The sequence below is a fragment of the Lycium barbarum genome, chromosome 9 (assembly GCF_019175385.1).
Source record: "Lycium barbarum isolate Lr01 chromosome 9, ASM1917538v2, whole genome shotgun sequence".
Lineage (NCBI taxonomy): Eukaryota > Viridiplantae > Streptophyta > Magnoliopsida > Solanales > Solanaceae > Lycium > Lycium barbarum.
In genome coordinates, this window is record NC_083345.1 from 16,235,579 (window position 1) to 16,258,461 (window position 22,883).

The 22,883-nt window shown below is 33.6% G+C and overlaps 1 protein-coding gene across 1 annotated transcript; it reads left to right on the plus strand.

The window, feature by feature from the left end:
* Nucleotides 1-2,733: 2,733 nt before the first annotated feature.
* LOC132609613 (nicotinamide adenine dinucleotide transporter 1, chloroplastic) lies at nt 2,734-11,985 on the plus strand. Its single transcript, XM_060323674.1, has 9 exons — nt 2,734-3,213; nt 3,844-3,939; nt 4,307-4,413; nt 7,917-7,965; nt 8,089-8,198; nt 10,726-10,820; nt 10,917-11,005; nt 11,137-11,231; nt 11,455-11,985. The coding sequence occupies exons 1-9, from the start codon at nt 3,144-3,146 to the stop codon at nt 11,689-11,691; spliced, it is 948 nt and encodes a 315-aa protein (XP_060179657.1). The 5' UTR covers nt 2,734-3,143; the 3' UTR covers nt 11,692-11,985.
* The last annotated feature ends 10,898 nt before the right edge of the window (nt 11,986-22,883 follow it).

The following is a 22,883-nucleotide window of genomic DNA, read 5'->3' on the forward strand; positions in this document are numbered from 1 at the left end:
TCTAGTTGGGCCTAAGCCCACTCCAATTGAACGGCCCAAGTGGCCCCTTTAATTTCCAAGCCCATTTTTTTTTTGCACTTCTTGAATTTTTTTTTTTTTTTTCAAATTCCAAATTTGCCCTTAGTCTTCCTTCATATTTTCACGAGTCATATTGCAAATTTTCCTTTTTGCCCTTGACCTTTCTTAATATTTCCACTTCAAAATTTTCATAAACAACTTGTGTGCTAAACAAAATAAAAATATGGCCTTGCTTTTTAACTTCCCGCGATTATCTTAAATTATCCGAATGTACAAGATGCGGGATATAACACTTATGGTATGAACCTTAAGATATCTAATACTTCCCGTAATCTCATAAGGATTTCATAATCACCTTAAGCTCACATTAGCCTATCCACAAGGCAACACATACTGAATTTCTGAGGTGTAACAATTCTCAAAATTAATAATAATTTATGTATCAACATATAGTTATTGTTTTGTGTTTTTTTCACTTGTAACATTGTGCTTGTTATGAATGTGTCCAACTTTAAGATTTGTTTCTGACAGTGAATGAATTACACTAAATTAATTACTGTCAACAATTTTTGAATTTACTCTCATTTAAAATTCACTATTGCTTAACTACTCATTATTATTGTTCGTGACGTGTTATTGATTGACATTGACAAGATTTTATTATATTCAATGATTTTGTGTTTTATAGTATTATTGTGCACTATAAAATGATTAAATGTAGTGAAACAGATTTTTTTAATTTTTTTCTTTTTGCTTTTATGCGTAAAAGTTAAAATGGTTACATATTTTTAATTGTCATTATTCTAATGTTCTCAATATTAATTTGAATTGATTACACATTAAGTCAACAACAATGTGAGAGGATTTTGAGCGTTTGTAGTGAATAGGAGAATCATTTATAGATTCCGATAATGTAGATCAATAATCAATTTACTTGTAATCAATGTGTGGGTATCTTCTAATGAAAATTGGATTCATCATTGAACATTGTCACTATGTCATTCTTGAATGGTATCTCTAACATTGATATGTACTTACTCTCTTTATTGTACGTTTACTTCTTAAAAATAATCTCTGAATAATATGATCATCTTGTTATTTGTTTTTATTTATTGTATTGAATATATATCACTGTCGAATCATTTGCTCATGACGTTTCTTGATTCTCTCATATCGTAATTATTGTTATTTCTAGTTAAAATGTGTATAAAAAAAATCACGTGTCAATATGCGCACTTAGCCGCCTGGATGAGTCTGCGTTTATTGTAGTTATGAAATACAATAAAGCGAATGAACATCATAAAAAGCGAATTAAATACAATAAGAGATAATAAATAAACAAACGCACAATGCTATAATTGTTGTATACCTACATAATCCATAAAACTTTTACTGCATGATGTATATTGGTAGCACTGTTTTAATTTATTTTTAAATAAAATGATTACTTATTTATAATTTTGTATGTACACATGTATGTACCTTAATTGTATTTTATGCTTTTGTATGTATACACACACGTCTCAAGATGCCTAATTGAAGAATATGTATAGGTATAAATGATATTCTCGCAAGTTATGTGTGTATTTTTGCTAGCAAATATTAAATCCACATCATAATAATATCTTTATTCTCTAATAATATATCATGTCAAAGTGACTCGCAGTTCTGGTACTCTCATTATTATGTTGTTATATTATTTATTATATTGTGATTTACCTATCTTAATCAGTTGTGAGCTATGACTATCTTGCTTGTTCTTTCCTGTGTATTATATATGTTGTGTGTATTCATGTTATTTTTTAATAATTTTTTTATATGTACAGTGTCGTGCTTTTGTAGGCAATTGTAATATTAAAACAACCACCTATTAGACTCCGCCATTTTTTAAGTCAAGCATATACCAACAATTTTGCTTAACTCTAAAACATTCAGTGTATTACTCTATTCTTTCTTTCTAATTATAAATCCAAGATTATCACCAAGAAAAATGAAGAAAGAACAAAGAAGGAAGATTGAGCTTAATGGCCAAACGACTCTTATATATATATATATATTGAACTTTAATTTTTGAAATATCAAAAAATTTATTTGAAGTATATTTTAAGTAAAATATGACTTTCACTAATAGAAATTTAACCTTTAAAACACAATTTTTAACTTTTTAAATATTTTGTATCAATTTTGATTTTAAATTCTTTTTTTCTTTAATTATAACCATATTTTGTCCAAACAACTACTAAAAACTATAGCAACGAAACTTGCAATTAGAAAACAATTTGGGGAACATTTAAAATTAGAATGAAATGGAAGTCACTTGGTTGGTGCAAAAGCAAGCAGCCAGACAAGAAAGTGCAAAATATAATATTGCAAAAGGAAAAAAAAAGAAAAAGAAATTGTGTGTTGCATATCCCAAAGAAGTAAAAAAGGGAGGACCCATCTGAGTGATTTTGTGGTCGATGACACTGCAAGCGTGCGAGGAAGGTAGTATGTGGTTTCATCTAAATCAAATAATTCCTTCGTCCCGCACTTTTTTCTTTTAATCAATTTAAAAAGAATGACGTTTTTTTTATATTTAGTACTACACATTATAACTTTAAAATATCTAATTAACCTTAATTAAATGATATATGTCCGCACAAATGCATTTAGCCATAAATTTCAAAATTACCCCATTCTTTTCTTTGTTAAAATTCTATGTCTAAGTCAAAATACCCTTTAAAATTGGGATTACCCTCATATAAAGTGGGACCAAAGATCCGTACTATATGAACCTCATATTCTGACCTTATCCCTCTTCCAATTAGCTGCCAAAATTGGCCCAACATTAATGTCGATTTCGGATTTCCAATTCTTGATCTAATCGACACTCAACAAAAGTATCGAAACAAACCCCATTTTCTAAATCTTGAATTGCCCCTTTAATATTGTTTGGAAGAAAAACTTGTTTGGGGGCAATTCAATCTTGAATTATTATTGGGTGCTGAAAATTGCTTAATTTGTGTTATACCCACTGGCCATGCGACTGTGGTTTTGTGTGATTTGCCTCTCAAGAGAGGACCTTACCAATAACAATAAAGTTGGAGTCTTTGATATTTCTACACCTGTTTTACTTAATTGCAGCAATGGGCGTTGATACTCATGGCCCTACTCCCAAAGGTGTTCTTTGCAATGCTGGTGCTGGTGCTGCTGCTGGTAATATTTACAACAAAAGGGTTTCTTTTTTTACTATCTTTTTTTCCAATTAACAATTAAGTTCTAATTTGGGCTCTTATTTATATGCTTAGCAGCTAGTTTGCATGGTTGTTACCTATTGTATTGTATTGTGTTGTGTTGTTAGTTTAAATGCAATGTTTGTTTTGATCGTATCGTTAAATCCATCGTTATGTAATGACGAAAAGTCCCATTTTATGTCACGATTTGGTGTGATCGTGTCGTTACCTTATCATTTTGTCGTTACTTATCGTTGAATAATCCTATTTTATCCTTTACCCTACCTTTTTATAGTAGCTCTACCCCGTACCCTATTTTTTTCGTAGGTTTATCCTTCAAATTGCTAATGTGGGTGACATTATGTAACGATGGAAAATGATACAATCTATCCAAACGTTGTACTCGTAAAAGACAATGCAGTACGATACAATACAACACAATACAATATGAAACAATATGTAACAACCATCCAAACAGAGTGTAAATGCATGTATGGACATGACGGTTTTATGTACGATTGGTTAGTTTTGAAGATTTATGAGTTCAATAAATGGAATTTTGACTGATGATCCAAGTGTTTGCTCTGATTTGGGAAATTTTAATATGTTGCAGGAGTAATTGCGGCTACATTTGTGTGCCCTTTAGATGTTATTAAGACTAGGTTGCAGGTTCATGGGCTGCCAAAGCTAGGAAGTGCTAATGTTAGAGGTAACGCCTTATTGTATTCCCATTGATTTTGGTAAACTGATTCTTGATGTAGTTGAGAATCTTGATGCACACAATTGATTGTGCTGTTTACATGGCACACATTATTCAGATTTTTAACCCACTACTCTGGCAATATGTCTAGATTCAGTATAAGTGTAACTTTTACCAAATGGTTCAACTAATACATAGTTCGGATCGAAAGCAGTCGTTGCCGACATTATAAATCCACCACTGACACTTACTCATGTATGCTTATATTGGGACGGATAATCATCTACCACCAAGTTACACGTAAACATATGAAAAGATGAGTAATTTTTATGAGGTGAATATATCTGCAGCTGCTGATTTCGTTTATTCTGATCAGGTAGTCTTATAGTTGGAAACTTGGAGCAGATATTTCAAAGGGAGGGGTTGCGTGGAATGTACAGAGGGCTTTCCCCAACAGTGCTAGCATTACTTCCAAACTGGGCGGTGAGTCAGATTATTTTACAATTTTAACTTTATCATCAAGCTAGCTTCTCACTGTGTAGTCTCTTTATTTTCTTATCTGGATAGAGCAAAGGATGTTTACTATGTGGCTCGTGCTAGAGAATCTAGTTGTTATGGATAGATAGCTTTGTTAATTTTGACTTACATTTTCCTCTCTCAGTTTCTGCACTTTTAACTTTTTATTATTCGTTCTTTTATTAATTCGTTGATTAGGGAGTTGAAGGTCACCGGACTCTGATTATCCTGTTATTATATCATGATTGACCTGTTCCACGGTCATTCTTGGTTTACTTTGCCAGATCATGCCATTGTGCAATGACTTCCCCAAAAGTTCACCTGTTTTTGATAATTTCATATTTATCTCCTTGCACTTAGGGCGTGATTAGCAAGTGTATTGTCTTTACATTCTTTTACTGTCCGTATGTGGTTTGAACACAATTAGAAATCTGATGTGAGCATCTTTGGTCCTGGTGAATGATTCCAGTGAAATCAGAATGCAGATCTCCACCCATCTCGTGTTCTCCCTTGTCATTTATTTGGTTTAGTCCATGAACTATCCACCTTCCTTTTCTTCTTGTTGAAGTCCAACCTCTTGAATTTGTTGTGAAAAATTTCTGTTTTTGATTTGACTTCTTGTTGTTCTGCTGTTTCTCAGTTGAAGCTTTCATCTTGTTCCAGTGGCCACCTCTACTTTCTGAACCTTACAAATAAGTGGAAATAAAGGATTCATATCGCCAAGCACAACTAATTTTAAATTGAGGTGTAGTTGATTGATTGTTTGATCAACATTTCACTTGCCATTTTCACCTTTGCATTGTGTTTTCTAGTTTCTCCTCTTCTCCTTCTCCCTTCTGGTTAATATCACAATATATACAGACATACACACAACATACATATATTTATACCCTCTTATTCCTCATTTTGTACACTTGATGAATGGTCTTCTGTGTGGAATTTTCTACACTTGAGGAATAGCCTCTTATCCCTCATTTCTTTTTGATGCACCCACAAGTTTTCTATATGTATTGGAGATTAGGTGTTGTTCGTAGAGAAACATATCTTTTCATCAGGTTTTCTACTTTCTGGTAGTCCATTTCTATAGGGGTGATTGTTGCCCTTTCTTAATGAATTTTATTACCTTATATATATATGTATCAAGACCAAATCTACACAGCTTCTCTTCTGTCCTCATCCTAAGCAACCTATGATGCAATCCCTTCCACTGTCTTTGTACATGCCGGTGGTCCAACATAGAAACGAGTAATGCGTATGTCTGTTTCCATTGAGTATTTTCTGGCTAATGTAGCAACAAATTATTACATACTTTAGGTGGGATGACACTGGGTATGATGTTGTTTAGGTGGAATGAGGCAAAACTAAATGCAATAATAGTATTGCTGCTGTTTTGCATACAGTATAAATTCTTGTCTCTAAGAGGCTGGCAAGTAGCATAAACAGTGTCCTGCACTCATTGCCAACCTATATGATGTCACTGCTTCCAATACCTTCTAAGGTTTTAATCTATTTGGACAGCATCAGAAGGAATTTCTTGCTGGGTAACGACAAGGTAAAGAAATATTTTCAGTGAAGTGAGGGACAGTAATGTTAAGAAAGAAGGAAGATGTATTAGGAGCTAGAAACTTGAATTTTCACAGAAGAATCGGCTTTTTAAATGGTTGCTGAATACACCAGGAGGAGAAGGAACTAAGGAAAAATTAAATTTGGTGAACAAGTTTCATGGTGCACCAAGGAGATGAGTGATAGCAGTAGCTGAATCCTAACATATTTACTCAGGTGAATTTTGCGATAATCAAAGGAGAAGATGGTTACAACATTCATCATAAGAAATAAATTACGACTTGTACAGCATTGCCATACACACTACACACAGAATCACTATAGTTCAATATAGATTATATACCGGGTGAGAACTATACCTTAGAGGGGGCTGCTATTATGGGAGATCGAAAGGATGATGTTGGTTTGGCAAACCTTGGATATGTGCAAACAGTTTCTGAGGTTTCAGATTCTTTGATATGGACTCCCAAAAATGGTTTGTTTTGTATGAAATCATCTGTCATAACTTATGTGCGGGAAATTGCAATATACTACAGTGGTCTTGGAAAATGATTGTGTGAAACTAAAGCTTCCTATAAGGTGGCATGCTTCAGTTGGGTGATAGTTAGTGAAGCCATTCTCTCTTAACAACAATAGGGAAAAGGTATGCAGAGCAGTAGATGCTACATGTGTGAAAGGAGAATGAGGACAATAAGCACCTCTTCTTGCATTCGCAGTTTGCAACTCAACTGTGGAATCTGTTTTTAGAATTTTTGGGGACGACATGAGTAATATGACAGACCGTCAAAGAAGGATTTTGGGCTGGAGAGGATATAAGATGAAAAAGGAACTGACAAGGATTTTGGATAAACATTTTATATTTTGGGTGTTGTGGAAGGAAAGGAATTGATGATGCTTTGAGGTATAGCTACATCTAGCTGTTTTATTCTAGTACATAAATGTCCTAGCTTGTTAATGTTCTGGTAAATTTGCCAAATGTGTATGAGGAGGCTAGGATAGATGTCAATAACTCAAACTTGAACAGACTATGTAAGTGGGGGAGCTTTTTTTTTTTTTTTTTTTTTGAGAAAGCGAGAACAGCTATTGTTATAGTCCAGGAATATCTTAGTGCCTGGCTTTGTTATAGATAAAAATAATTTTTTTGCTTGCTTACAAAGAGAAGTTCCGTAAAAGATTCATATTGCCGATCCCAACAATATTGGGTTGATTGATCGTTAGATTTACTTACCAATGCACGGGACGTACTAAACATCTAGTGTAAATTAAATGTAATATACAGCTGGTGCTAGCCTATCAAAAAGGAATTTTATTTTTGTAAAAAAAATACTGTTGATGCTACTTGTTGCAAAGTCTCAGAAATTAGACAGTGGTTGGAAAAATAGTGGAGAGCCGTAGGAGTAAGAGAGGGATATGGACGTATAAGACAAAAGGATGACACTGTTTTCACAGAAAAAGGTCAACTGTTTTCACTTTTCATAGAAAGGAATCTGTCTTTTTAGAAAATGGTTGTTTTTTCACTTCAGATTCTCTTGCTTCTAGTCATAATCTTTGTCCAATTCATTTTCGTTCGTATGGGCAGATGGACTGGGTAAGGTAATTCAAGCACTCTCCCAATGCATCTAAATTTCCACAGTTCTATTGAGTTCACTGAGAAGATCTTTCTAAAGTATTTCCTGCATACCTTGCATATTGGCTTATCGTTTGTTCAATTCTAAGTGTTGGCCACACATGGTGGCAGAGGGAGGGTTACAGTTAGTGTTACTTTTCCACTAATTAAAACTGAAATTTCATGCTTCAATTCTTATTACATTCGTTTTAGAGATTTGATCATGATTTTCCTAGGTTTTTTAGAGACATAATTAAGAATATGTCAAGAGTGATCTCACATGTTTTTTTTCTTTCTGCAGGTGTATTTTACTATATATGATCAGCTGAAAAGCTTTCTTGGCTCAGATGGTCAGTAGATGACCTTCTTTCCTCAAAGATGTTTTTCTATTGACTCGTTAGCTTTTCAAATTAATTTTTGATAAGCTACATTGCACCCTGTGGTTAATGCTTTTCATTTGACGGTTATTTTAGATGGAAATCATCAACTTTCGGTAGGTGCAAACATGTTAGCTGCTTCCGGTGCTGGAGCGGCAACCACAATTGCAACAAATCCTCTGTGGGTTGTGAAGACACGTCTTCAGGTGTTTTATGAATCTAATTTTGATATGTAGCTTGTCCTTGTTATTTGTGTGGCTTGGTGAAAGAGGTAGATATGTGACATTGGAGCGACTTCGTTAAAGTGTTTGGTATCGACTTGTGGTGTGGAGTGGAACAATAGTTCGTCAGAAACTACAAACAGTAACGCAGCAAATAACTATAGAATTGGTCAGGAAGGGGGAGGCTTCGGTAGAAAGACGTACCAATGTGACTTTCCCTTATCCTAGAAGAGGAAAATGGAAAAGAGAAGATTCTTGCACAGAACATGTTGATGTTTCTATCTCCTTGTCTATTAGTAACTAATTTAAAGAGGGGGAGTGTGATTTTAGCTTTTTATGGCACATTTGCTTGACCGAGTGATCTCACAAGGTGACCAGTTAGACTACAAAAACTGCTACTACTGTATAACATACCCTAAGAGTTGTACACCTAATAATTCCATCGTGCCTTTGAGTCTTGGGGTGGATTATGCACGCTTGTCGCCGGCTAACAGCAGAATAAATGAATGCAATATAATGTTGTTCTATCTCAGTGAGGGTCTAATTGCTTTAGATCCGCTCCTCTTCTGTATTCTTCTTTTCTTCTCCTTGCTTCTGCATGGTTGTGTTCCACTTGTTTTTGTTATTTTACATTAAAATTCCCAAGTTTGACTGCTGTTGCATCATGCATGTACTTGTAATCTATTTTCGTAAAGTTTTTTAATTGTGTCTTCAGTGCTAAGTGAGCCTCATTTCACTGTTCTTTTATGGGTTAGTAGGCGTTTGGACAATACTCGAGTTGAATTTGAAAAGAAAAGTATTCCCCCGTTTCATTTTATGTGTTTTTCCTTTTTAGTCTGTTTCAAAAAGTATATGACATCTTACATGTAGTAAATCTTTGGCCACTTCCAACATCTCTCATGACATATTTAAGACCACAAGGTTCAAAGGGTATGTGGTATATTATACACATTTTTTAGTTTAAGACCACAAGATTCAGAAATCTCACTTTCTTAAACTCCGTGCCCGGTCAAACTAAGACGCACAAAATGAAACGAGGCAGCATATGAAGTAGAATTGGTAAAAAATTGTGGAAGTCTGAACTTAAGTTGAAAAAGAAGTTTGTGAAAGTTGAAGATATGTGAGTTAGATATTCACTTGGAATTACAATCAAACATTTTAATATTTTACTTGAAGTTCAAATATAGAAAATAGTACTTCACGCCCTACGGATTAGTGTGTTTAGTTTAAGCAGCTTCTGTCTTGATATGTCTTGAAGATCTCATTAGCCAGTCTTGCATTTTATTAGAAAGAGTGAGTGACGGATGTACGTTGTCCCCAAATGGTGGCTAATGGCCTACTCGTTGTTTAGAATTGAAGGACCACCTTGGCACCAAGGTTCGAATTCCAGCAGAGGCAACATTAGATTAGATGTGTTATTTCAATCTTTCTAAGCCTTGGTGGAAATAGTTGCTAGTGCTGGTGGGAAGTAGCAGGTACATGGTGGATTAATCTGGTCTGAGCACCGACACCATCGTCATTTTAAAAAAGGACAAGAAAATAGATAGGCCTTCTTGCAGCCTAAAAAGTTTGTGTTGTTCAAAGTTGTTTGTCATAGCAAGTGCTTGGATTAGAGATGCCAATGGGACAGGACGAGTCCCCACCCCGCATAAAGCAATGAGTGGCAGAGGTGGGAAGGTACCATTCAGCGCAGGCAGGTTTGGGCTGGGCCAACAAGAAAAAAAGCTGTCTCCTATCTCTTCTCTACAGTTGTAGTTGCTCTTCTATGCCACTTGCACCATCAGTAATTCAGTCATTGCATTTATTGTTAGGCAGTCATCTGCCACCTCACCCTTTATACTCCACCAGTTGGTGGCTACGTTGCTATCTATCTTTTGTTTTCTACATAGATGGTATGCATTTTTGATTGAATTTAGTGAAGTGCCAGAGAAAGGAGGTGCTGGGAGCATATATATTAGGGACTGTGCAATCACAAAATCACTGAATAATGAAATTCAAGATCTTAATGTTAAGAAGACCAAACACAGCAGTTTTTTTTCTCAAGAGTAAGAATTAGCCAGTGTGCGGAGGCGTGTTGGGCAGTTGAGGGTGTTCACAGGATGACAGGTTAGGCATCCCGGGAAGAGGCTTTGCTAGCTAAGCTAAGCTCAACTCTGCCAGCTGCATGGCCTGGCCTCATTTTCATGCCCAAGTTGGAGGGTTTATATTGACAAGAAGTACAACATTCCATGGCATTCAGTGTTTTTATTATTTTATGGGGACATTGTAGCTAATGTAGGGCTGAGAAGTTTTACACCATGTATTTGATTAATTAATGTTCATGTACTTCTGGTGTAAAAAATTATGTTAAAGGATCGTTTTATTCTGGATCAGCATTGTCAATTCAATTAGTTGTGCCATCTAATAATGGTTAAAGATGTGTCTACCAAAGATATGTTTCTAAATGCACTTCACCAAACAAAGCATTAATCCTATTCTCACTCTTACTCATTTTTGCCTTAACCTTTTGCAGACTCAAGGAATGAGAACAGGTTTCGAGCCTTACAGGGGTACATTATCTGCTTTAAGGAGAATAGCGTATGAAGAGGGCATTCGTGGGTTGTACAGGTCAGTGTTTGCTTTCTTAAAAGTTGTCGCTCTGAATGTATCATATTGCTTGTCTACTACTGTATTTGCTGACTTGTATTGCTTTGTGGTGGACAGCGGTCTGGTGCCTGCTTTGGCTGGTGTTAGTCACGTAGCTATCCAATTTCCGACTTATGAGAAAATTAAGATTTACTTGGCCAAGCGAGGTGATTACTCACTTCTGGTCATATTGTTTCCTTTAACTTCTAGTTAGTTCAGTATCTTTACATTTGTTTTCCCACCTCTTGGAAAGGATGACATCGTGTCTGAATATGCTGGCTTGTTGTGATGATGTCAGCTAACACTTCCACGGATAAACTTGGGGCCCCTGATGTTGCCGTTGCATCATCAGTTTCCAAAATATTTGCTTCTACATTGACATATCCACACGAGGTGTGTTGTTACGGTGATCACATTGTTAATTTACTTTAAATGGTTTACTGAAACATAAAGTGGTGTACCATATGATGTTTCGGTCCATCTCGGGCTTTATTTTTTGGGTCAATTTATGGTTGAAACACTTCACCATAAATTTTGCATGTGTTGGGAAAAGCTTAGTGGAGTGTATGACAAAAACATGCGTTCATAAAATCATATATTTGAATTTTCATTGTAGGTTGTACGTTCAAGGCTTCAAGAACAGGGGCGCCACTCTGAAAAACGGTACTCTGGTGTAGTTGACTGTGTCAAGAAAGTCTTTCATCAAGAAGGCATCACAGGCTTTTACCGAGGCTGTGCAACAAACCTAATTCGGACTACCCCTGCAGCTGTTATCACATTTACCAGTTTTGAGATGATTCACCGCTTCCTTGTGACCTTGTTTCCCCCTGATCCTCATCCTCACCCATTGTAGGATGTCATGATGACTTGGGGATTCGCCATAGTAGAGGCAGTTTAGTTCATCAAGTCCTTGAGCGAGGCTGCTGATTCGTCTGCAGCGATCTCTTCATCGGCTGTGCAACTTATTTCTTGTTAGCTGTCATAGCAACATAGAAAAATCATTTTGGCCATTGGAAAACAAATTTGCTATACCATTCTTACACTGACATTGATGATGATGATGATGATAAAAGGAGTTGAAATGTAGGAAGACTAGAAATTATACTGAGCTTTGAGATATTCAATATTAGAAAAACTGTTGAGTGCATTTTATGATTCTGGTTTCTTTGTTCATAATATCCCTCCTCCTCCATAAATGGAGTGGCCAAAGGCAAAGAGAAAGGACAAGAGGAGAAGTAAAATTTCAAGAAAAAAGTAAAGCAAATTATGTTCAGCGCCCTAAGATTTAAGTTGCAGCTGAATGATGCTTCATGATTATGATATTATGATAAATGATTATTTTAAATGATGATTTCAGTAGGAGGTTATTAGAATTTTCTTTTGGTTTCTCACCTGCACTCGAGTTCCCGCATTATTTGTCCTAACTAATTTGGGTTCATGCGGCATAAGGTTCATTAAAAGGGGAATCATTTTTATGTGGGTTCATGCAGGTTCATTAAAAGGGGAAGCACCTTCTTCTATTAATAAGATCTTTTTGATATTTAAGACTTGAAATGCTTATTTAAGAGTGAAGCGATCCTATTAATCCCACCACAAGGTTATAAAAACTGTTACCAGTTATAGCTTGTTTCGTATTATGAACTGCTGTATAGAGAAAGGGCCCTGAGGATTATCATTACAACTAGTCTCTAGACTTTCTAAAAGGTCCTTAAGCAGGAGGAATCTCCTTTTCGAAAAAGGAAAAATTATCCATCAAGGAACAAATATCTCTGATAGTTAATTACTCCCTCCGTCCCATAATAAGTGTCACTTTAGTCAAAAATATGCATATTAAGAAACCAATGATGAAGTGTAAAGTTTATCAAATTACTCTTATGTAAAAAAATTTATGTTTTCCTCTTGATGATTAGAGCATGCACAAGTAGTTCATGTTTTGACATTGAGAATCCAACCATCATCATTTAGAGTACTACTACTTCTTTTGTCTCTTACTAATTCTATCTTTCATAGGCCAAAACTTTCATTTTCACGTGAGACCCAAAATTTGACATGGTGAATCCAACTTTTGGCCTTGAATAAAGAAACTTGCCCTTTTTTTGTTCAAGGGCAAAGATGCAAAAAACTAGTCAATATATGAATTGAAATCCTAAGGTGACACTTATTATGGGACAAAATAATTTGGCTAAGGTGATACTTATTATGGTACGGAGGGAGTAACTGTTAGCATAAAAGAAACCCCACTAGATGATTGGTTGCCAGGTGCAAAGTCATATTATTCCTGAAATATCTTACAACTTTCTATTGGAATGTCAATTTATTTACATTTAAAAGGAAAAAGCAAATGTGCAAGGTGACAACTCAACATAATGCGTCATGTAAATTCGGATAATAAATTATTTGGTTCAATGATGAAAAAAAAAGAAAAGAAAAGCATATGTAGAAACTACTTATATAAAACAGAAGTAGGATTAATCTTGCTTTCTTTTAAAGTTGGGTATCCTAGAATAACGATCTCCTGTTTTTTTAACTTCACCAAATTGTTGTTGTGATAGTCCTTTTGCTTTAAGTCTTAGGCTTTATCCAATTCTTTCATTTTTCCCTCTAATAAAACACATTTATTAGTCAAAAACAACTTTTTTGTTTCTTCCTAGAAAATTAATTGCTCGAGGGATCCAGGATTATGATTAAAAGAGACCTTTTATACTATTTCTAATTACATTGCTTTCTCACATCTCATCACCATGTATTAGAGTATGTCATAGGCAAGGTTAAATATAGAATTATCAACTTTTCAGCATTTCTTCAACTTTCTCCACCCCTTTCTAAAAAACAATGTTGCAATTGAATATTGATATAGCTATTATATAGTTGCTATATATTGTTATATTCGTTTCCATAAGAAAGTAATATTATTAAGTGATCATCTGCACTTAAAGTTAAAATCATGGATCAATTTTATGCATAACCTTAAGATTATGAGCTCGTTTGGATTAGCTGATTAAAAGTAGCCGATAAGCATCAAGTGTTAAAACACTTTTAGGCGCTGAATTTGATCCCTTTTATGAATAAACAGTTACATGTTTGGATAGAATTATCGAAACAGACAGTAAGTAGTTAATGTATTTAGTAAAAAAGGTGAAAATAAACAGTTTTGACCAGAATGTTATTAGAGCTATCGATCGACAAAATATATAAATTTAGAAGTACTTTCTAAATAAATAAAAAAGACAAACGACGGGAGTAGATAAAGAAATAATTAAAAGTTTAGGAAGAGTACTTCGGAGATTAACAAAGATATTCAGGATAAAATTGCAAATGTTGCGGTCAAATCAAAAGTGCTTGTAAGTTATAAAATCAGTTGCCAACTTATGACTGATTTTGGCTTATAAACACTTAATTTATAAGCATTTTCGATTTACAATAATACGCTAACAATTATTTATAGGCCAATTTGACCATCTTATAAACTTAGCCAAATACCACGAAGGTTTTAGATTCTTTCAACAATATTACTAGAAGTAATTTTTGGCCATGATAAGTCATTGTAATACTACTGCTCCATGATTTAAGAAAAAGGAGGAGAATGTGGACAAAACATGAAGTCAATTGCTTTCCACACCCCTCATCATAAGTCTGGTCGGTGGGCAAAAGTAAGAAATAACAAAAGTGAGAAAAAAAAAGTGACAAGAAAATGTTAGGAGTGCTATGGCTTTCATGATGTTTTTGGAAATGGACCACTAAGCTTGTGAGAGAAAAACTATGCTGCCTGTTTCTCAACATATAATCATACTTAAACTGTTAAACATAGTTAATTAAGGAAATTCAATTAGACTGTAATGACTAAATGATCAATAAAACTTTGATTTGTACGATTTAAATTGTGACCTCGTAATCATTGTATACAGAGACCTTAATCGTACATAACTATTTTACTTACAATGACAATGTACACAAAAAAGATACATTGCATTTAGAGAATACAATACTAATTGAGTCTTAAATATATATTGGTTTTACTATACTTTCACTGCTAATGACATTCACTTATTTTCTCTACTTTTGCTCTGGCATTCCCATAAGTTGGGCCAACTCCAAAGCAAAGCATTGCCATGATGGGAAAGCTCTATATTACTAACACCTCTTTTTGCCTCTCCCCTCTTAAGGTATGAATAATATTTTTCTTTATTTTTTCCACTTAATTGCAACAACTTGTGACACAATTTTCATGACAAGCTTAATAGTTCAACAAAGATATTAGGTGATTTATTTTTTTATCTGTCTATCTAAGCTTGGTAGACAAAGTTATCAAGTACATGTATTGGTGGGAGATGACAGATACCCATAAAATTAGTCGAGGTGCGCACAAACTGGACACCAACATTATCATGAAAATAAGAAAAATATATTCTTCGACAGAGAGAATGGGACACTGCAGAGTATTTAGTTTAATGCTTATTAGTCTTGTTTTTTTTGTGTGTCGAAATTTTATCATGATTTATCAATATTCTAGAAGAAAAAAAAAAAAGAGAAGAAACATAATGGGAGTGGTTAGAGGGGGGAAATGATAATAATAGAGTTAGAGATAAGAGAGAATAATCCACCAACAGAACTGACAGAAATATATAATTAGCAATGAACTATGTAAGTCAAATTATGATTTATAATGAGTTGATTCACTATTTCTCACTTTTTAGGGCACCAATGCAAGACCCTGGGGGAGGGGCAATTTCTTCAATTTTTTAGAACTAATATATATAACAAGTTTTTATTTTAATTTTCAAGTTACCATATCAGATCTATTATAAATTCTTACTTATTATTGTATGTATAGGTTAATTAGCCTAATCAATAATACACAGTCAAAACCCTTTTTAACTATTACGTTTGTTTGGATATTTATTGATTGTCGTAGCAAAATGTTGTTATAGATGACACCTAATATAAAAAATGGTTCAAAAAAAAAACTTAACCATTATAGTAAAATGTTGTTATAGATCAAGGTGGATGTTATAGTGAGGTCTGACCTCCTAAAATAATACTCCTACCTCCTTTTGCTGCTAATATAGTTGGAGAGTTTTAATTATTGTCAAATTAACTCCCGTGATGCCCGTTTAGAAATGATTGCTTAAACTGTGAAAAAGTGGGAATGCCATCACAGGCACTATTGCTCTGCTCGTGAGGCTTCTAAAACTAGATATACCAAGAGAAATAATTAAATAATAAAACGAGAGGTTGGTAAAATACATTTTAATTCCTTTAGTATTTATTATTAAGAATATATTAGTTGTGAGTCTTGTGGCAGAGATAATGTATTAGTTAATTTTGGGTGGAAACAACTCCTTTAGTTATGGTGGATTCTCTTGTCATTTTCAGCTGTATTAATCCAAAAATACTCCTAATAATAGCTATATAAAAAAAAATGCGCATAAACTTATCAAGAAAGCTACTATACCAAAAAAGAATTCATTATCATTACCCAAAAAAAGTGAGATATCGTAATGTCAATTACTACTACAATTTAGGTGCTTGGATCGATATGTTGCTTCTTAGTTGTCTGTGATTTAATTTGTCAATTTTTGAGGTTACCATTACACGCTACAAGTTATGTGCCAACTCTTTTTTTTTTTCCATACTGCCTTTGTTCCATGTTATATAGACTATAGTGACCATCAAAGATTGTGATGCACAAGTGGAGTAAGTATATATTATCCATTAGCTTAATCACAGGTTTGAACTTGAGTCTTGAGAATGAGTTATTTTGGATATGAAACGTTTTACTCTCGAAGCGGAACCTTTTAATATGAATCCAAATTGGATGGGCTCTAAAATGGGTACTGAACGCCGGATAAAAAATTATATGCAATATACTTTTAACTTTAAATTTCTCAATTTACCTTAACGACATATTTTTATAGCTATAAAAAATGTCATGTTATTATTTAAGATTACAGGTTTCATAAATTATTCTTCTTTTCCAAAATTTTGTGCTCAATGAAATACACCCAGGGAAGTACTAGTTTAGCCTTTAAATAGGCTAGCCTGCTGAATAAGTAATATTTTTGCGGTCTTACGTTTTTAACAAAATTGAGGGTACGTCACCATTAAGTGCTACTCCGGCTCAAAAAGAGTGTCCAGTTAAAATTTATTTTTTGGTTATAAAATAGTGTTCAGTTATCAAATTAAGAAAGAATTAACTTTATTTTTTCAAATTTGTCTTTATTAAATGCTAAGTGATCAAATCTCAATACCTACTTAATTATGATTAGTTTAGTCAAAATACATTTTTTTAGAAGTTAGTATTTTCTTAAGAGGCTTGTAAATAATTAAGTGGACACTTTTTTTTTTAACCCGAAAGGTGGGGGGTGGGGGGGGGGGGGGTGTTGAGTATTAACAACTTAGAAGACACATTATATAGAACACAACATTGATAACTTGTTTTGTCATATTCTAAGTAACTTATTCATAATTACAATGTATCACTCCTTTTGTCTCAAAATATTTGTAGCATTTTTCATTTACATGCTCATTAAGAAAACATTTATAATGATAGCATTTTGACTATTTTACCCTCTTACATATTCATCATATTTTCTTTCCTTAATAAATATTTACTCCATTAATGATGAAACCTCTTAAATGTTGGTATGTGAACTCACAAAATTAGCCCATTGATGTAATTAATACAAGATAAAATGGAAAAAGACTACTTAATTTTATTTTGGGTAAATAAACCCATAAATATTTTGAGATAAATATTTTTAGTAAGGACGATAAATATTTTGTGACTCAAGGGAGTAATTATTTTTTATCACATGGATAGGATATCTCGTCATGATTAGGTACTGTTTTATCACGGTGTTAGATCTTTGATTTTTATGAATTCCACGGTCAAATTCTTTAGGTAGTTTAATTAAGTAAATCTTACACAAATAACTACATTTTAACAGCTTCTAACAAGTTATAGTTATAAGTTGAAGATTTACAATTCGTAGCTGCTTTTGGCTGTATTTCAGTTGTATCTCGCGTTTTTTAAATACAGTAAAATACAGTGAAATATAACGAAATACAGTGTGGCTGTTGAATTAAAAAAAGGCTATATTTATGGCAATAAAAATCTTTTTCAAATATATATGGTAATTTGGATTAATGGTTTCATGATTCACGCAAACCTCATGAAGTTCCATTACAGCTAACATCTCTCTATCAAAATCAGTCCATTCAAAAAAAAAAATTGCTGGTTTTGTTGTATTCAGTTGTATTTCGCGTTTTTTGAAATACACGAAAATACAAAATTTGGCAGAGTAAAAATAGGCTGTATTTATGGAACATATTCTCTTCTTTCATTTTAAATGGTAAATCAAATTAAATCAACCATGTATCACGCAAACGACTCAAGTTCCATAACAACCCATGTTTCTCTCTCCAAATTACTCCATTCCAAACTTTTAGAAATACTTCCAAATACAGAAAAATATACACTGGAATACAATGAAATATGGTTGATTGTTTAAGAAATATAAAATTGTAGTATGCGTATATACAATGGAATATAATGAAATGTATCAGAAACTGTTTCGTAAATTAGAAATACATTGAAATATAGCGAAATATACTGAAACAGTACACTGAAATATATACTGAAACAGTACATTGAAATATAACGAAATATACTAAAAATATACAGAAATATACTGAAACACCACAACCACAAACCCTGCAGAACCACCACAACAACTGGAAAAACCCTCTTTCCTCCGCCGCCTTTCTTCCGATCCACCATCCTGCTTTTCGAGATCTGAGAAAAAGTAAACATAGTTCTACACAGAAAATCGTTTGTAACATAGTTTGAAATCGGATTTATAGCAACATTAACAGTGAGGAAGTGTTGTTGCCTCTAGAACTAAATCGAGAATTGATGCCGAAATCGGTTTTCGTTTTTCCATCGAATTTCACCTTTAGGAAGACCTTTAAGAAATATTTAAATACACATTTCTTTGATATCAAACAATCACCAAATCTGTGGGCATTAAACTCCAATTATAGATCCAGAAACTTCTAGAAGCTTCGCAGTGCCAATGGAAGAAAAGTTGATACAACGATTGGAATCGGCTATGACGCGGCTGGAGGCTCTACCAACCGCCATCTTCCATTCCGGTGGTTCAGCTGGAATAACTCCATTGCTGGTCTTTTTATTAATGGACTCTGTTCAAACAAAGAGAAAAATAAAAAGATGATGAATGATAACTGCTCCCTCTTTTTCTACGAGCTTTAACGCTCAGTTGCCTCACGAAGTTTGGCTGAAGGAGAAGAGAGGTCGGAGATAGAGAAAGGGAGGGAGAGAGGCGGCAGTGAGGGGAAAGGGAGAGAGGAGAGAATTTTTTTTTAGGGTTTGGAGAAGATGATAAATTTTAAATGTGTAGTGAGAGAGAATAGAGAGGTACATGTATTTAAAAAATTACTGGACTAGTTATGAAATGTAATTTTAAAAAAATAAAGCTACAAAAATTAAATAAAAAATAAGGTAGTTATTATTCATAAATAAGCCTTAGAGGTAGCTATGACAAGTAAATTTTCCTTTAATTAATGAATATGCATCTCGTGGATTTCTGAACGAACTAAATCAGCAAATGATCTTATTAAGGTTTTAGACTCTCTTTTGTTTTTTTATGGGCAATTCTGCTTCTTTTGGGGTGATCTTTAAATTTTGCCCCTCATATTTGGGGTCTTTAAATTTTGTCCTTCGGCTAAAATTTATGGGTTTCGGGTTCGAACCTCTACTCAATCAAAAATTTAAAAAAAATTCACAAAGCAAAATTTAAATTTCGCTATGCCCCCTCCGGCAAACTTTTAGTTATGTTTAACTAAAAGTCTGCCGGAGGGGGGACAATTTTTTGGAACCCGGACACGAGGTCTGAATATTAAGTATGAATCATAGTTCAAATATTTCTTAATCTATTTCGTGTTCCAAATATTCGAATAAATATCTGACGAAGTAGAACCATCTCTATCAAGATGACAGACCCATTCTCTGTACTATCAATAGGATCAATTATAACAAGTCACACACTCATACTCCGGAAATACAGAAACAAAGAAATTTTGCCTTGAGGCATATATTTTTTTTTAAAACTTTTCAAGGTAAACTTTTAATTATGCCTTAACTAAAAGTATGCCCCATAAGGCATAACTTTTCCTTAAGGCATAACTAAAAGTTTGCCTTATAAGACAAATATATGCCTTAAGGAAAAGTTCTTGCGGCATACTTTTGGTTATGCCTTAACTAAAAGTCTGTCCCATAAGGCATAACTAAACTATGCTTAAGGAAAAGTTTTGACTTATGGGGCAAACTTTTAGTTATACTAGATCCGGCATAACTTTAGTTTTTCCTTAAGGATTGTATGCCGGATCTGGCATACACGCCCTCAGTCCTGCCTTGCGAAATTATTTTTTTATTTTATGCCTGAGCGGGAGTTCGAACCCAGAACCTCAGGTATTCGCCCACCTTTTCAAGCGAAGGGCAAAACTTAAAGACCACAAATATGAGGAGCAAAATTTAAAGACCATAAATATAAGGGGCAAAATTTAAAGACCACCACAAAAGATGGGCAATCCGCGCAAAAAAATGTTTTTTCTTCCCCAATTTTGGTATTGGCCTTTTTTCTTTTTTCAAAAATAAGTTGGCCTTTCCTCATTAAGTCGCAAGTTAATTTCTAAATGATAGGATCAAATTTTACGGCGACATGAATTTCAGGCACATATGACTAAAGTTCTGACATTTTGCGTGTGCTTCAGCCCTGTGTAAAGGTGGCAACCGGTTCGTTATAACCGGTTTTAACCGGTAACCGGACCGGTTAACTGTGTATTAGTTTACCGGTCCGGTTCCAATATTTTGGAAACCGGAACCGGTTAAACCGGTGAAAAATAAAAAAAAAGAGCCGTTGGGCCGTTGTTAATGGACCGTTGCCAACGGTCCATTTGCAAAAATGGTCGTTGCCAAACGGTCATTTTCTTAATTTTTGGCCCCCAATTTTGTTTTTTAACACTTTAACCCATCCCCCACCCCTATATAAACCCTTCTTCATTTTCATTTTAATTCACATCAATTCACTCTTCTTCATCTTTCTCTCAAATCTCAATCTCTCAATTATAGTTACTTTGCAATAATTAGCCACAAAGTCTTATTATAGTTTCAACTTTCAATTATTAATTTTGCAATTATAATATTGTTGGTGGAGTTAGTGATTTTGCAACAATCATAAGTAGCTTTGGTGGATTTGCAATTCTAGCCGCCTTCACTTTGTTGGAAATTAATCCGGCAATTTGGTACCTTCGTTCCAACTCTATCTTTAATTTTCGCAATTTAATTCTAGCAATTTATTTTTCGCAATTTAATTTTCGCAATTTAATTTGTTGTAATTTATTTTCTTGTGATTTAAATTAATTCTATTTAATAATGTCAAAGAGATTAAGACGTGGTGCCGGTAGTAGTAGTCGTACTGTTAGGGGTGCGCTTAATGAGGAAACATTTGTGGAAGAAACACCTAATTTAGGTATTGATGTTGGTGGAAATAATCCACTTTTAGGTCATGAGGCAATGCAACAACATTTTACCGACACTTCGGAGAGCACATTTAACAAAGGAAGACAGCAAATTGGAGACCATAGACATTCATTATCCGGCTTTAGCTTGCAAGTACTAGTGTGCATTCGAGATTGGATTAGATCGGAGCGACGCAACCAAAACTCAGAAGCGGAGGAAGGCGAAGAGGAAGAAATTGAAGATTTGATAGCTAGTGGACCGGACCAAATGGAAGACTTTGAAGATATTTCCATGACCGAATATGATATGGGGGAAATTAACGAAATGGTTCAAAATTGGTGATTTTATTATTCTACTATTTTTGTACAACTCATGTATTATTTGCAAGTTTAAAAAAAATACAACTTGCAAATAAATGTTATCCAAGAATGAATAAAATATATGGCTCATTGAGCTTTCTTCTATTTACTTGTGTTCATATTTTTACTTTTATTAAGTTAGGAATATACATAAAATATACTAAGAATATACTTATAAGTATATTAAGTTATATAGTATACTTAAACATATATAAGTATATATAGTATATAAGTAAGTATATATAGTATATAGTACATATATATAAGTATATATAGTATATAAGTAAGTATATATAGTATATAGTACATATATATAAGTATATATAGTATATAAGTTATATATATTAAGTTATACACATATATAAGTATATATAGTATATATTATATATAAATATATATAGTATTATATAGTATATAGTACATATATATATATAAGTATATATAGTGTATATAGTATATATATTAAGTTATACAAATATATAAGTATATGTAAGTTATATATATATATATGTATACGAAAAACACTATTCTGTATTGCTGACTTGCTGTTAGGCTGTTAGGCTGTTAGTCAGTAAATATTTAAACTTTAATTATAAAGTTGTATAACATATGTAAATATACCTACAATATACTAATAAATACTATAATATATATTCAAACCGGACCGGTTCCGGTTTGGAGTTTAAAACCGGTTAACCGGAACCGGCCGGTTCCTTAACCGGTTACCGGTCCGGTTCCGGTGAACCGGTTAACAGCTTTAGCCCTGTGTCACTCAAATCAGTTATTTTTGTCTTAAGTTAAGTTCATCACCGCATGTCTGACATTATTGAAATGTGTAGACGTGCAATTTTATTTGCAATTTTCTTTTTAAAAAATAGATACCTATTAAATAGCAGTTTTATTACCCATCAAATATTTACGTGTTTTCTTCCACAACTTTGGTTTTGGCATTTTTGAGGACTTGTTTGGCCACGAGAATTATTCACTTTTTTTCAGAATATTTTTTCTCTTTTTTCACTTCATGGTGTTTGGCCATAAAAATTTCAAATACAACTTGAAGTTGTATTTGGAATTTAAAAAACAACAAAAACCTTGTTTTTCACCTTTTTCATTTTATGTTTTGGACCTTTTACTTTTGTTTTTTTG

What these genes read in the sequence shown, in the direction of transcription:
- LOC132609613 (XM_060323674.1), top strand. Translation starts at nt 3,144, where the DNA reads ATGGGCGTTGATACTCATGGCCCTACTCCCAAAGGTGTTCTTTGCAAT. An exon ending in TGGTGCTGGTGCTGCTGCTG is followed by an intron (nt 3,214 to 3,843) that starts GTAATATTTACA and finishes AATATGTTGCAG; the next exon opens with GAGTAATTGCGGCTACATTT. An exon ending in CATTACTTCCAAACTGGGCG is followed by an intron (nt 4,414 to 7,916) that starts GTGAGTCAGATT and finishes TTCTTTCTGCAG; the next exon opens with GTGTATTTTACTATATATGA.